The sequence below is a fragment of the Sinohyriopsis cumingii genome, chromosome 1 (assembly GCF_028554795.1).
Source record: "Sinohyriopsis cumingii isolate HCF-2022 chromosome 1, ASM2855479v2, whole genome shotgun sequence".
Taxonomy (NCBI): Eukaryota; Metazoa; Mollusca; class Bivalvia; order Unionida; family Unionidae; genus Sinohyriopsis; species Sinohyriopsis cumingii.
Window position 1 is genome coordinate 136,588,004 of NC_142961.1, and position 14,612 is coordinate 136,602,615.

At 34.6% G+C, this 14,612-nt stretch overlaps 1 protein-coding gene across 7 annotated transcripts in view; it reads left to right on the forward strand.

Moving 5' to 3' along the window:
* Positions 1-14,004, forward strand: part of LOC149807923 (uncharacterized) — a 61,093-nt gene extending 47,089 nt beyond the window's left edge. For 6 of the 7 annotated variants that reach the window (XM_089972032.1, XM_089972038.1, XM_089972024.1 and 3 more), the window contains 9 exons: positions 207-284; positions 1,201-1,530; positions 2,276-2,599; positions 6,768-6,827; positions 7,300-7,683; positions 8,411-8,716; positions 9,088-9,399; positions 10,437-10,550; positions 13,254-14,004. In XM_089972032.1, the coding sequence (XP_089828158.1) occupies positions 207-284; positions 1,201-1,530; positions 2,276-2,599; positions 6,768-6,827; positions 7,300-7,683; positions 8,411-8,716; positions 9,088-9,399; positions 10,437-10,550; positions 13,254-13,645 (2,300 nt within the window). In that variant the 3' untranslated portion in view covers positions 13,646-14,004. The remainder of the gene's footprint in view (positions 1-206; positions 285-1,200; positions 1,531-2,275; positions 2,600-6,767; positions 6,828-7,299; positions 7,684-8,410; positions 8,717-9,087; positions 9,400-10,436; positions 10,551-13,253) is intronic. The other variant, XM_089972048.1, reaches the window with a different exon arrangement.
* Positions 14,005-14,612: the final 608 nt, after the last annotated feature.

Here is a 14,612-nt window from a genome sequence, read left to right on the forward strand (position 1 = left end):
AGACTTGTTTGCATCCTCTATAGTAAGACTTATTTTCAACCTTTGTACTAAGACATGTTCGCATCGTCTGTAGTAAGACATGCTTGCATCCTTACGTCAGTAGCAGTTTAGGTTCTGTTCCTTTCTGTTCTATGTATGGATGATTTTGATTAGCACCACCTGTTCAGATTTATCCTAAAATTTAATTCCATGGATGTTTTGTACAGATTCCACAGAGAATGATAGTAAGTCATTTGCTGCAGAACCGACGACCATTCATGTTCCACTGCCGCCGAAACAAAAAGGTATGAACGCACAGTGTGTGTGTATATATATATATATATATATATATATATATATATATATATATATATATATATATATATATATATATGAGGGCAATATGGTATGAGTTGACTCGTGCGTCATAAATAAGTAGGAAGTAATAAAGGGAATAATAATAATAATAATAATAATAATGTCGTTAAAGAGGCTAAAATATTTAAAATAAAAGCTCTAATTTCCTTCGTAAAACAATATAGAAAAAAACATTCACATATGCATTAGTTAAAAACAGAAATTTCCCTTAATGCACTGACAGAAAATTAATCCGAAATATGGGATGATAACATCCTTAATTTAAAACAATTAAGAACTTGTAATCAATAAAGGTACCAAACAATTTGTGAGAGTATTCACATGCAATTTCAACATACTTGAGCTTGAATAGTCAGCTGATTCAGAACAGGAACTAATTTTCGTATAAGTAGTTTTTAGTATATTTATATGCATTTTATTTTGTGTACACCACTTTCGAATAGATTAAATATATGGTTAAAGTTAATATTCGCCAGCGGATGTGAAGCTATCCGAATGGTGGATTGTTGTGTCATCATAGCGTCGTAAAGAAGGCATACCAAATCAACCGAGACACCAACACTGTCCCAATGATTTACTGCAGAAATCAATAGTTACTTAACATATGTCACAAAAAGAAAGACGGATAATAATCACCGATAATTGAATCATTTTGCTGTATACTAAAATAATCAGATGAGGCACTAGTTATTTGAACTTGTGATGTAAATCATTAAATGAAAACACCAGTACCATATTAATAGAAAACCCATAACTGTATACAGTCTCATATTTGAAGGCATGTCTTAACTCCGCTTTTTTCCATTGTGCATACCTTGCTACTTGACGGAGTTGAATAAACAGATAGTTTGGTTTACACAGGACATTTTCGTCACAAAACTAAGCTTAAGTTACCTCAGAGAGACAATCTTCAGCGAAATTTCCGCTACATCAAAGCTGAACTCACGGATACTGCAGATGTTGTTGATTACTTGATTCAAGTGGGAGACTTGGACGAAGACGACCACGACGAGATTCGGATGGCGGGATCGAGAAGGAAACGAGTGGACCTGCTCTTGCGAAAACTTTTGACATCAACACCAGCCGCCTATGACCATTTTGTGGAATCTCTCAGAGAGATAGGTAGACAGGATATGGTGGATGTTCTCAGTGATGACAACGTAAGGATAACAGGTAAATGGTACAGGATAACGACTAGTAAATTATAAACCTTAAATGTAACTATCCAATATCTGTTGTTATAATACATTTGACATGAGACTATATACACTGGTTCCCCTCTTGTGAAACCCCCTCTTAATAGGCAACCTCTGTTATAAAGTCACCCTGTCTGACAAAATGATGTATATTATAACTACTTTATCTCCGTCATGAGAGGACACCTTTTTATTGCAGAAGAGTTGGCCGTGCAAGAGAGAAAGACCACTCTATAAGCAAGTGCAAATGTGAACAAGTTTGCAGAGCGAAATAAACCCAAGAAGATACATGTGCCTATACTCTCCATAAACACATAAAACGGAGTGAGAAAGAAAAAGAATTTTTATTGTATAATTTCGCTTTTAAAATACCCATCCCAAGCCCTACCCTTTAAATAATATGATGGATGCCATTAATTCTTAAAAAAACAATTCCTGAAGAATTTATCATGTAGACTTTTGGAGAAGTTTGTTTTTATGAAAAATAAAAATTAGATAAAAATGGAAATGGGCCTAAAAAGAATAACAGTTTAAATATCCAAAGCTTCAAATACTCCATTTGTTTGTTTGTTTTGTTTTTGATTTGTTAGTTGGGTTTTTTTGTTGTTTTTTTTTTTTTGTTGTTTTTTTGTTGTTGTTTTCATATTAACTGCAAGAATGCTAGAATCTTGTAATAATGAAACGTATTCTGGCTTAAACTTTCTGCCGATTGATTTTTGCAGAACTCGTTCCTTTGAATCAAGATAATGCTCCAGGAAAAGAGCCAATTCTACATGCTAAGGGCGATTTCCTTGTTAGGGAGTTGAAACCAGATTTAATATTGGACTTTTTCTTTCAAAATGGAACATTCTCTTTGGACGATTACGAGTATGTTTCTGTCAGAAAGACACGAAAACAGAAGGCTAATAAACTCATAAAATTGATACGAAAAAGGTTACCCTGGGGATACTACGATCTCCTTTATGCGCTGTGGATGACACAGACCTACCATATCATCGAAGAACTGCTCTTACCCGTTCAGGGAGATGAAAGACTGAACACAGCAGGTAAATGTTGCAAGTCTAGAATCTTTAATTCAGTGTCATAGGATGCTTATGATTAAGGACGCCATATGGATTCTGTAAGTCTAGAATCTTTATTTCATTGTCATAGGATGCTTATGATTAAGGACGCCATATGGATTCTGTAAGTCTAGAATCTTTAATTCATTGTCATAGGATGCTTATGATTAAGGACGCCATATGGATTCTGTAAGTCTAGAATCTTTATTTCATTGTCATAGGATGCTTATGATTAAGGACGCCATATGGATTCTGTAAGTCTAGAATCTTTAATTCAGTGTCATAGGATGCTTATGATTAAGGACGTCATATGGATTCTGTAAGTCTAGAATCTTTAATTCATTGTCATAGGATGCTTATGATTAAGGACGTAATATGGATTCTGTAAGTCTAGAATCTTTAATTCATTGTCATAGGATGCTTATGATTAAGGCCGTCATATGGATTCTGTAAGTCTAGAATCTTTAATTCATTGTCATAGGAAGTTATGATTAAGGACGCCATATGGATTCTGTAAGTCTAGAATCTTTAATTCATTGTCATAGGATGCTTATGATTAAGGACGCCATATGGATTCTGTAAGTCTAGAATCTTTAATTCAATGTCATAGGATGCTTATGATTAAGGACGTCATATGGATTCTGTAAGTCTAGAATCTTTAATTCATTGTCATAGGATGCTTATGATTAAGGACGCCATATGGATTCTGTAAGTCTAGAATCTTTAATTCAGTGTCATAGGATGCTTATGATTAAGGACGCCATATGGATTCTGTAAGTCTAGAATCTTTAATTCAATGTCATAGGATGCCTATGATTAAGGACGCCATATGGATTCTGTAAGTCTGGATCTTTAATTCAGTGTCATAGGATGCTTATGATTAAGGACGCCATATTGATTCTGTAAGTCTAGAATCTTTGATTCATTGTCATAGGATGCTTATGATTAAGGACGCCATATGGATTCTGTAAGTCTAGATCTTTAATTCAGTGTCATAGGATGCTTATGATTAAGGACGCCATATGGATTCTGTAAGTCTAGATCTTTAATTCAGTGTCATAGGATGCTTATGATTAAGGACGCCATTCGGATTATGAAAGTCTAGAATCTTTAATTCAATGTCATAGGATGCTTATGGTTAAGGACGCCATATGGATTCTGTAAGTCTAGATCTTTAATTCAGTGTCATAGGATGCTTATGATTAAGGACGCCATTCGGATTATGAAAGTCTAGAATCTTTAATTCAATGTCATAGGATGCTTATGATTAAGGACGCCATATGGATTCTGTAAGTCTAGATCTTTAATTCAGTGTCATAGGATGCTTATGATTAAGGACGCCATTCGGATTATGAAAGTCTAGAATCTTTAATTCAATGTCATAGGATGCTTATGATTAAGGACGCCATATGGATTCTGTAAGTCTAGATCTTTAATTCATTGTCATAGGATGCTTATGATTAAGGACGCCATTCGGATTATGAAAGTCTAGAATCTTTAATTCAATGTCATAGGATGCCTATGATTAAGGACGCCATATGGATTCTGTAAGTCTAGTTCTTTAATTCAATGTCATAGGATGCCTATGATTAAGGACGCCATATGGATTCTGTAAGTCTAGATCTTTAATTCAGTGTCATAGGATGCCTATGATTAAGGACGCCATATGGATTCTGTAAGTCTAGTTCTTTAATTCAATGTCATAGGATGCTTATGATTAAGGACGCCATATGGATTCTGTAAGTCTAGATCTTTAATTCAGTGTCATAGGATGCTTATGATTAAGGACGCCATTCGGATTATGAAAGTCTAGAATCTTTAATTCAATGTCATAGGATGCTTATGATTAAGGACGCCATATGGATTCTGTAAGTCTAGATCTTTAATTCAGTGTCATAGGATGCTTAAGAATAAGGACACCATATGGATTCTGTAAGTCTAGATCTTTAATTCAATGTCATAGGATGCTTATGATTAAGGACGCCATATGGATTCTGTAAGTCTAGAATCTTTAATTCAATGTCATAGGATGCCTATGATTAAGGACGCCATATGGATTCTGTAAGTCTAGATCTTTAATTCAGTGTCATAGGATGCCTATGATTAAGGACGCCATATGGATTCTGTAAGTCTAGTTCTTTAATTCAATGTCATAGGATGCTTATGATTAAGGACGCCATATGGATTCTGTAAGTCTAGATCTTTAATTCAGTGTCATAGGATGCTTATGATTAAGGACGCCATTCGGATTATGAAAGTCTAGAATCTTTAATTCAATGTCATAGGATGCTTATGATTAAGGACGCCATATGGATTCTGTAAGTCTAGATCTTTAATTCAGTGTCATAGGATGCTTAAGAATAAGGACACCATATGGATTCTGTAAGTCTAGATCTTTAATTCAATGTCATAGGATGCTTATGATTAAGGACGCCATATGGATTCTGTAAGTCTAGAATCTTTAATTCAATGTCATAGGATGCCTATGATTAAGGACGGCAGGTGAATGTTGTTAGTGTATAATATTTATTCAGTGTTATATAATGAAATAACCATGTACTATTGAAAGTCCTGCTGTAGGCATACAACTATTTCATAGTTAAAGACCAAGCGTTGATAGGCGTCCCAATATTCTAATCCTTTTTATGGGGGTTGGGTAACGTATAATAAAATGCCATTGATCCAAGCTTAATCAGGGAATATGCATTGTGTATGGATAATCTGTATTCCAAATGGTCAAAGTTTGTTCAAAAGTGCGAATTATGGAACGAAAATATAGATATAATGGACGGTTATTTTGTATGGTGTTGTGAACACAAGTTTCAAGGGACTTTCGTCAATCTAAACTCAGCTGTGGTGGATTCTAATCATACATGTGTCCGACGGCGATTAACTTTAATCACATGTTAACTCACCACTGTCTGGTGACTGACAATTCATTACTAAATAATGGTTTTGATCAGACTATTTATTCGTGCTTGATTAGCGAGGGAATGTGTATGAAAAATGACATGTTGCCACAGTGGCTTTTACTTATCAGCCATCTGGTGTAAGATTACATTACTTTGTTCTATGTCTGTGTTTTATTGGGCAGATTAGTTTCATTTACAGATACATGTTAATTTTAGTAAGTAAAATTTTGTATGGGCAAGATGATGGTCTGGGCGCGCGAATAATTGCTGTATATTCCTGAACAACTTGACACAGTTTCATTGCACTTGACGCTAATATAATTCAGTCTAATACATGCTCACTATCTCCTTGCCCTTTGTCACAGAAAATGTATGTTAAGATTTTGTTTACATTTGTGCTCATTTGTTAATATCTCGTACAATTCACAAATTTGCTTATATTTCCCAAACATGTTGATAAATTGATTTGTTTAAACTTAGGACGAATTATTATGAAGCTACAGCAAATAATTGATGACACACTTGCTCTCCCCATTGACTTTAGGGTCAAGGTCACACTCTTTAGAAAAAGTGAATTAGGGTTTTGGTTACGTTTTTAATTAGCTTATATTTCCTAAATCCCTTGATTGATATATTGATTCTTGAGATGAATCATTACGTTGCTAAGTCAATTCAGTCTGCGACACGCTCGATTGTATCATTTGACCTTGTTTTCAAAGTCACATACTTTGCATTATTTCTTTGATCATGGGCTCGACATGCAGGTCATGACCTATTCGTTTCTTTTACTGTTTTCTACCTTGTGAATTATATTTTATCATTCAGGACATTCGAAAAATATTCTATTCTGCCGTCATGTTACACATATGTAAAGCCATGCCTATACCCGCATGTTGTTTGGAGACTGAGTTAAACCTCTGAAATACAAACAATTTAACATGTTCCATGGGAAAAAGACATAGGAAGAAAAGTTTTAATAAGACTTTCTGAGTATTTTACGATTCAGCTTTAAAATCGGCTACAGTTAAGTCGTAAAATCCTTTGATAGTTTCATCAAAATATTTCTGTGTTGTTAATCGCCATCAGTCGACGTAACATATTCGTCCATTAAATAAATCATCAATATCACCATAGGTAAGAGGACTTACTGTCCTGATCATTACCTTGTTTTGTTTCCTTTCTGTGCAGATCTCGATTTAAAGCTGTCTAGAATAATTTGTTGACATTGTTGTAAATTTCAGCTGAATCACCATGTGTTTGTTGTCTTGCTACATCAGGGGAATTCACGATGAACCAGCATGGTAAGTGCAGTTCATGCCACTGTCGATAAGATATTTCTTTTAATGCTAAAATATGAAATTTAGCTTCATCATCTGACATTAATATACGTCTTCTCTAGAATCAGACAAAATAAGTTTTTCTTTATCTTCGGCTATTATTCTTACCGTCTACAAATACAAGAAATTTAAACTAACCAGTTTACTAAAAGATGATTGGAAAATGAAAATCGAATCACATCACGTTCATATAAAAACAACGTTGCTTTAATTTTATAATTGGTTATATATTCAGTCTGAAAAAGAAAAATTACAGGTCAGCAGTGGAGAGCATAACGTCGAGAATACACGTGTATGGAGCTTAGAAAGAGGAGTGCAGGTTACTGAATAGGAATGGAGTGGTACCTCGCCACTTTCAGACGATATAGGAGAGCATTAATGAATCATTTCAAATTTCAAATATTAAACATCATAACATTTGGTAAAAATTTTTCAGCTATTGACAACTCAGAAATCCAGATTGAGGTACACTTATCTACTAAGAATGGGCAAAGACTGACAGAATTAGAAAAGAGAATAAACGATCACCTCAATGATTCTGAAGGAGATGATGTAAGAGAGCTTCTTTTGGAGCATGCAAAATGCGGGTTTGTGGGTGCTAACATGGGATCAATTATTATACATCTTCGACCCTATAGCACTACTTCAGTGAAGACGATACAAGAATTTTGCAGCAGCGGATGTATACGACCACTGATCTTGAAAATCTTGAAGGCTAAAAATTTGCTGTCTCATCTTCCAGAGGGGGAAATTAACATTGATTTTAAGGTAGAAGGCGTTAATCAAGATGGAATGAAACTGGAAGAATCAGATGAATATGGTACGTGTACTAAATATTCCTTGAGCTTTGAAAAAGTAGGAAACATAATGTTGACAACACAAGCTTAGATAAGTATAATTTGTTCTGCAATTAGGGATAACACGAATACGTTAAGCTTCTTTTGCTTTAATAGAGACTGAATTTGTAACCAAGGAAGTGCTTCTTAAATTTTGGGTAAATGTAGAGAACATTTTGTAATTGAATGCAACGCCACAAATTGTTATTTCATAGACCTTTCCGGCATTTTCTCGTTTTTTTTAACCCGTTTTATTTTGCCAGTTGTATTAAGATACGTGTATTGCTACTGTAGCAAAATACGTCTATGGGTACTGTATCAAGATACGGGTATGCTTATATGGCTACTGTTTCAAGATACGTGTGGCTACTGTATCAGATACAACTGTATTAATATACGGGTATAGGAACTGTATCAAGATACGTGTATGGCTACTGTATCATATACGTGTGTGGCTACTGTATCAAGATACGTACATAAATATTGTATCAATGTACGTGTATGGCTACTGTATCAATATAAGAGTATAGCTACTCAAGATACGTGTACAAGATACGTGTATGGCTATTGTTCCAAATTTTAACTCAGTGTTATTTGAACGCAAAAATCTTTTTTGTTAATTATACCGCTTGAAAAATATGTTTTATTAATTTGTCTTTAGTTATCTATATGAGATAGACTCCAATAATATAATTAGATATTCATTTGCAGTCGGCAAAAGAGAAAGCCATCTGACAGATGCAGTTGAAATGGTGAGACGGAACAGATCTTACTTATTAGAGGAGCTGGATATATTTCGTGTGGTCAAAGCGTCACTAGATAAAAAGATATTTACTGATTCTGATATACAAAAGATTAACGAGTGTGCTGGATCAGGTCGTCTAAAAATGACGGAAACGTTCCTGGATTGTTTGCTTGGAAATGGGTACATGGCATGCTACCAATTTCTTGAAGTTTTGAAAAAGATGAAACAGATCACCGTCTTGCAGCATTTACAGGGAAATGATTCATATAGTGGTAAGTATTCATATAGTGGTAAGTATTCATAGTAGTAAGTATTCATATATCGATAAATATTTGTGTGTTTTAACACCTTTTGCGATATCGTTTTAAAGTTTTGCAGCAGGAATTTTCCTTCTCTCTGATATTAAGCACACATAAGTGAAAACATTAATTCTGGAATTCTTTATCTAGCTTGTAGCTGTCGTTTTATGAAACTATTTACGTATTTCATATATGATATAAAGTTAATAAGCGTAACGTCTATTGTGGTTTAGATAAATTAGTTCTAGTTATACAAAGAAACAGATGAAAAAATGACAAAAATAATACATTTAGGCCCTAAGTATGCCCAGCCAATTAAGAATTATATAACAATTCAATTTCAGGCCAGTTATATGCTTTAAAGGATAATTTAGTTGCCCATTTCCAAATGGTGGCTGATGAAATCGATCCGATGGACTTTGAGGAGCTTTTTATAGAAAGGGGAATTCTTACAAAGAGGTATTTTTGCAGTCTCCGTGAAAGGTTTAGCAGTAATCGGAGAAGCAGAGCAATCTATTTCATCAAAACCATCCTTGACCACGGTGCCGATGTTCTTAAGGCTTTTGTGGATGGCCTTGTGCAGGAAGGTCATGATCAGATCGTAAAGATGTTATGTGATAACACGGTAAAGAAGGAGAACAGTGATGCTTTGGAAGGTATTTCATTAAATCCCAAATAATGCTTGCAAAACAACTGTTTGATAAGTCTTTTAAGGAACTATTCTAAGTCTTTAACTATGTAACAAAAAAAGCGAAAGCAGCAATTTAAGTAGAATTCACAAAATAATTTATTTCTCGAGAGCGCAAATTGAAAATTCAAAAGACACTTACCGGTATTGTGAATTAAATCCTAAATAATTACAAATGTCCTGTCGCAAGTCTACACGAGTTCCGATAGTACTGAAGTTATCGATGTATCACAATGATATAATCGAGAATGTCTTTGAATAAATTCACCAAAATCCTACAATAATGTGTTAATCCAGTCAATGAACACTTCATTAATTTCAATGAGTGATTTTAATAGTTCCTGTAGAATTATATCGGAACACAAGTACAAGCTCTTTTCATACATTCCCAAAGACTAAAAAGAAACATGAATGAATGAATGTTTACCTAACCTTTATTTAGATTAATACTGCCACCTGACCTATAACTCAACATAATGCCATGGAATGCCATAGATGTGGGTCATTACTAACGGAGTATTACATCAAATTATTAAACAAGGTCAAACATTGAACTTAAATTTAAGTAAACATCTCGCTTACTTCTTAGAATCATACAAAATTCACGACATGACAATAGTCAGATAGGCGATAATATACCCTAAATCACGTACAAAGGTCAGGTACACAATATACATTGAATATGCTTAACAATTGATAAAATTTTAATTTTCTTTAAATAAGATAGATAGAATACCTTGAAGATGTTGGTGGTAAACATTGCTGATGATCATGAGGGTGAATGTATCGGACTTAGATGTTATTAAATGTAAAGTGGTTAGCACAGGTTTAAGGACAATTAGACGATATTCGGTTTGTTTGTTTTCTGTCTGATCACGACCTATTTACCCATTTTTGTTTGGTCATTGAAGCTAAGTTTAGATTATGTATAAGCTTTGAACACTTTTTATGGAAAACAACAACGCACATTGGATCACCGTTTGCATGAGTGTTTTGTTTTCGTAGACTACAATTTGGAGACTGGCTTTGAAATCCAGGAGGTATCCGTGGAGGAAACAACAGAAAAAGGTGCGGTATTTTCGGGAAGGGTAAAAGTCATAGTCGAAAGGGCCAAAAATCGTAAGTTTACATTTTGTATTTTCAATCACATAGTTTTATTGACAAGGTTTTAATTAAAATAACCACATATTCTGCATACATGTATTTATAAAGTTAGTTGCAAAACTTATTCAAATACAAGATTATGTTTTACGTAGGTTTCATAGTTTCACAAATTTCCAAATCCCTTTTCTCATAAATAGCCAGAAAAATATGATGTGCTTAGTCTCATTAGTTTCAGAATCTTGTACAATATCAGTTGACCCGAACACAACATACCATCCAACGATCTTGTTTTGAAAATATATGACATACCGTTAGTGTAGTTCCATTAGTATATGTGCAAAACATACATAACTCATAGTGGCAGACGGCAAAACTATCAATATGCCATTTCGTTTACGTCATTAAATACAGTTATGAATTCCAAGATGTGTCTTTCCACCGAGCTACATTTTGATTGCAACAAAAAATCGTTGTTTTCTAACAGTGTTTCTGCTAAATAAATTAAAACTAAGTCACTTGAATTTAATTAAAAGAAACAAAAGTTTAGCTCCCGATTTCAGGTCTGAGTAATCTCCATCATGGAAGCAAAATATGTAAATGTAGCCAACATGATGTTAGTGTTTTAACCTTCAAGTAATAAGATGGAAATGACACTTTTCAGGAATATTTTATTCCATTATGATTGCATAAGCAAACATATAGACCATCGGTCAACACGCAGAAAAGAGCTTACAATTTTGCTATTGAATATGGTATGACATAAAAGTGTTGTGACTTTGAAGACAAGAATCTTGTAGTCATATTCGAAATTAAATTCCTTGAGTAGTAGTTGCCAGAGCAACTGTACACAGCCTAAAATAATAAGATGAGATTTTGTCAAGGGCTTTACTGTTACCTAAACATGTAACATATTTGTCAGACTGAATCAGATTATAATGTACAATCAGGCAATACGCAACTGTATAGTGTTCGTTTCCCTGGTAAATTGACTGTCATAATGGTATTGGTCTCTGTGGTTAATGGCTGACATAATAATGTTGGTCTCCGTGGTGAAAGCTTTACATAATAGGTTTGATCTCCCGGTTGAATGGTCTGACAAAAAAAGTGATGGTCTCCCTGGTGAACGGCCTGAAAAATATACCTTCTTCACGGCGTTGATGGCCGCTTAAATGGCCTGATATATTGTTATACACAAAGGGGTCTCTTTACCGAGCAAAGCCAACACTCGCGTGAATTCTGTTAGAAGTCCGTTAATTTTCCCCTTATTTCCAAAGATTTCAAGACAATAATCATTGTCAACTGGAAGTTCTTATAACGCGCCAAGACCGTAAATAATCTTCCTCTAATCAAACAAAATGTCCCAACATCATAACTGCATGGCAACCTCACAACTGCATGCCATCCTCACAATTGCATGGCTGCTCGTTGTTACAATACTGTAGAATAACGTCAGTACGTAACTACCATAAAATACAAATCGAACTCAGACACCAAAAACCATTCTCCTACTCTATCCCTGGGTCACTCATTTCGCATGTGACTTTATATCATATTTATGATCATGCCAAGAATAAAAGTGTTTCCAGATAATGAGTAATCCCTTCTCAATTGTTCCATTTTACAAAATATCAGTCCTTATTACAAGTAGTTTACATGTAAATAGTTTGACAATCAGCACCATGATATTTTAATAGGAACTATTTGGCTCATGCTCACTTACCCGACACTGATCTGAACTCAGCTACGAAACTAGACCACTGCATCATGAAATATCATAATGCATTCTGTGACGTTTGGCCCTAGAAATTGGCTAATTACTCGGGCTGAGGAATATTTTCGAAACACTGACTTTCCACAATCAAATATCTAATTACTAGAATCAAATAAATCTTTAAAATGGAGACGTAAATGCAAATGGCACATGCCCTACTTTTTATTACAATATTATGTACACTCTTTACGGAGTTGATGGCTCGGTGAATGGCTTGATATATTATGCACCTTCTTTCCCATGTTGATGGCCTGGTGAATGACCTGACTTTCGTTTCGGCGTTGATGACCATGCTATCTACAATAACATGTATTGTAGGTCTTTTCTTAAAGGTTTAAAGCATCAGATTTGCTAATTAAGTAGATAAATACATGATTTCACCCTAAAATGATCGTTTTAAGGTATGCTTTTATTCATGATAGATCACGTATTAATTCACAAACGCTAAACCTGCTTGTACATGCGTCAACTGACAACGGCTGCACTAATCAGGCCGCCCAATTCTGACTAGCACCAACATGCCTCATTATCACTACAATGTGCACGATTATAGCTAAAACTTTGTACGCTAGAGACGAAATAAATAAGGCCAGTTCTAAAACTAGTTTTGTAACGTGTGTTTATATGTGTGTGTGTGTGTGTGTGAATCGCAGTGATTAACAATGCTTAAAGTTTCCTCTATGTAAAATGTCCTTGCAAGGAACATAGCCATTTATCCTATCACAAGCACCTAACGAAAAATTAAAACGAAGAAAACAAACTAATATGAAGTTTAAATTTATACAGCAGGAAGAATAATCATTATATCAACATTTGCTTGAAAAGATGGAAATGGTGCAGTAGCCATTGAAGACTGAATCCAGAGGGTCAGTTTATTTAGAATGTAAGTTTAGATCAAACTATTTCTCAATAATGTGTATTCTTTCAAAGTTTACATTTTCGTTCAGGAGCAGTGGAAAAGAAAGTGTCTGAAGAAACTGACTTGGAATATAGGGATGAAATATCTTCAAAAGGGAAACATGTTAATGATGATGATGACGATGATGATGATGATGAAGAAACTGAAATCAGAGAAACATTTCCAGAATACCATCATAACAAAAAGGATCATCGAATAAACAGAGAGAATCGTCCAAAAACGCTACCAATACAGACGAGCGGGGATGCAAATGATACCGCAGGTCCCGATCCACCACATAAGATTCAGAAGGCATATACATTCCCGAAGAATCGTAAAGATGATGCTGATAATATGGAGGCGATTTCTCCATTGACTCCAAGAGACAGTGGATACATGGGATCACAAAGCTCAAAGCAAAACTTGACACATATTCTTTGACACAAGATATATATATATAAACTATAGAAAATGTATTTTGTTTTACATATTTTAAATACATATGTGAACTATGCAGCGTAGTTTGGCTTGTGGCGAAGAACTGAACTGGAGGACAGTTATACAATAACATAGTCTTCGCATATCCATTGATCTCATGCTGTGATATTTACACGTCCTGAGATCTGACCATTTTATTTTGTGCGTTCTATATTGTATTTGTACGGTTTATAAATATTATAATGGTATGATAGGGACGTGCTCATGCTTGGCACTAATTTGGATTTTTCTTTGAATTTGACAATTGTGTTAGCACTTTTATACATTCTTCCATATTAAATATAATCCATTGAAAACTGAAAGACGTTTTGGGAAATATCACAATTCCGCTGCTGATACAAATCCATTCGATTTTTAAGAAAATGAGGGATATGTCAATAGATTCTGAGAGAAATTTGATTTATTTCTGTGGGATCTGATTTTATTGTTAAGCCGACCAGGTGCACAGACGCCAAATGCAAGCAAACTGTCCTGGAGGTTGCTTTGATCGACTAAGTACACCTAGATGGTTTTAAATATGTCTTGAAAGTAGTGAAGTGGGATACTATAGGGTCTATGGGACTTATCATTAAAAACACCCCTGGGACGATATAGGGTCTATGTAAATTTAACATGGACAAAATCCCAGGGACGATATAGGGTCTATGGGAATTAACATGGACAAAAACTCTGGGACTGTACAGGGTCTATGTAAATTTAACATTAACCACCCTGGGACTGTATAGGGTCTATGTAAAATTGAAACAGGGAGGGTCTCTATTTTTTAAAAAAAAAATTAAAAAAGGGGTAGGCAATGAAAGTCAAGGTCCTTTCGAGATATTGGAGTGGCCCTGAAAAGGGCCTTTGGTTTTCTTCTTCTTCTAATTACTTCTATTTCTCCACCAGCTTCTTATTTTCTGTCCTTCACTTT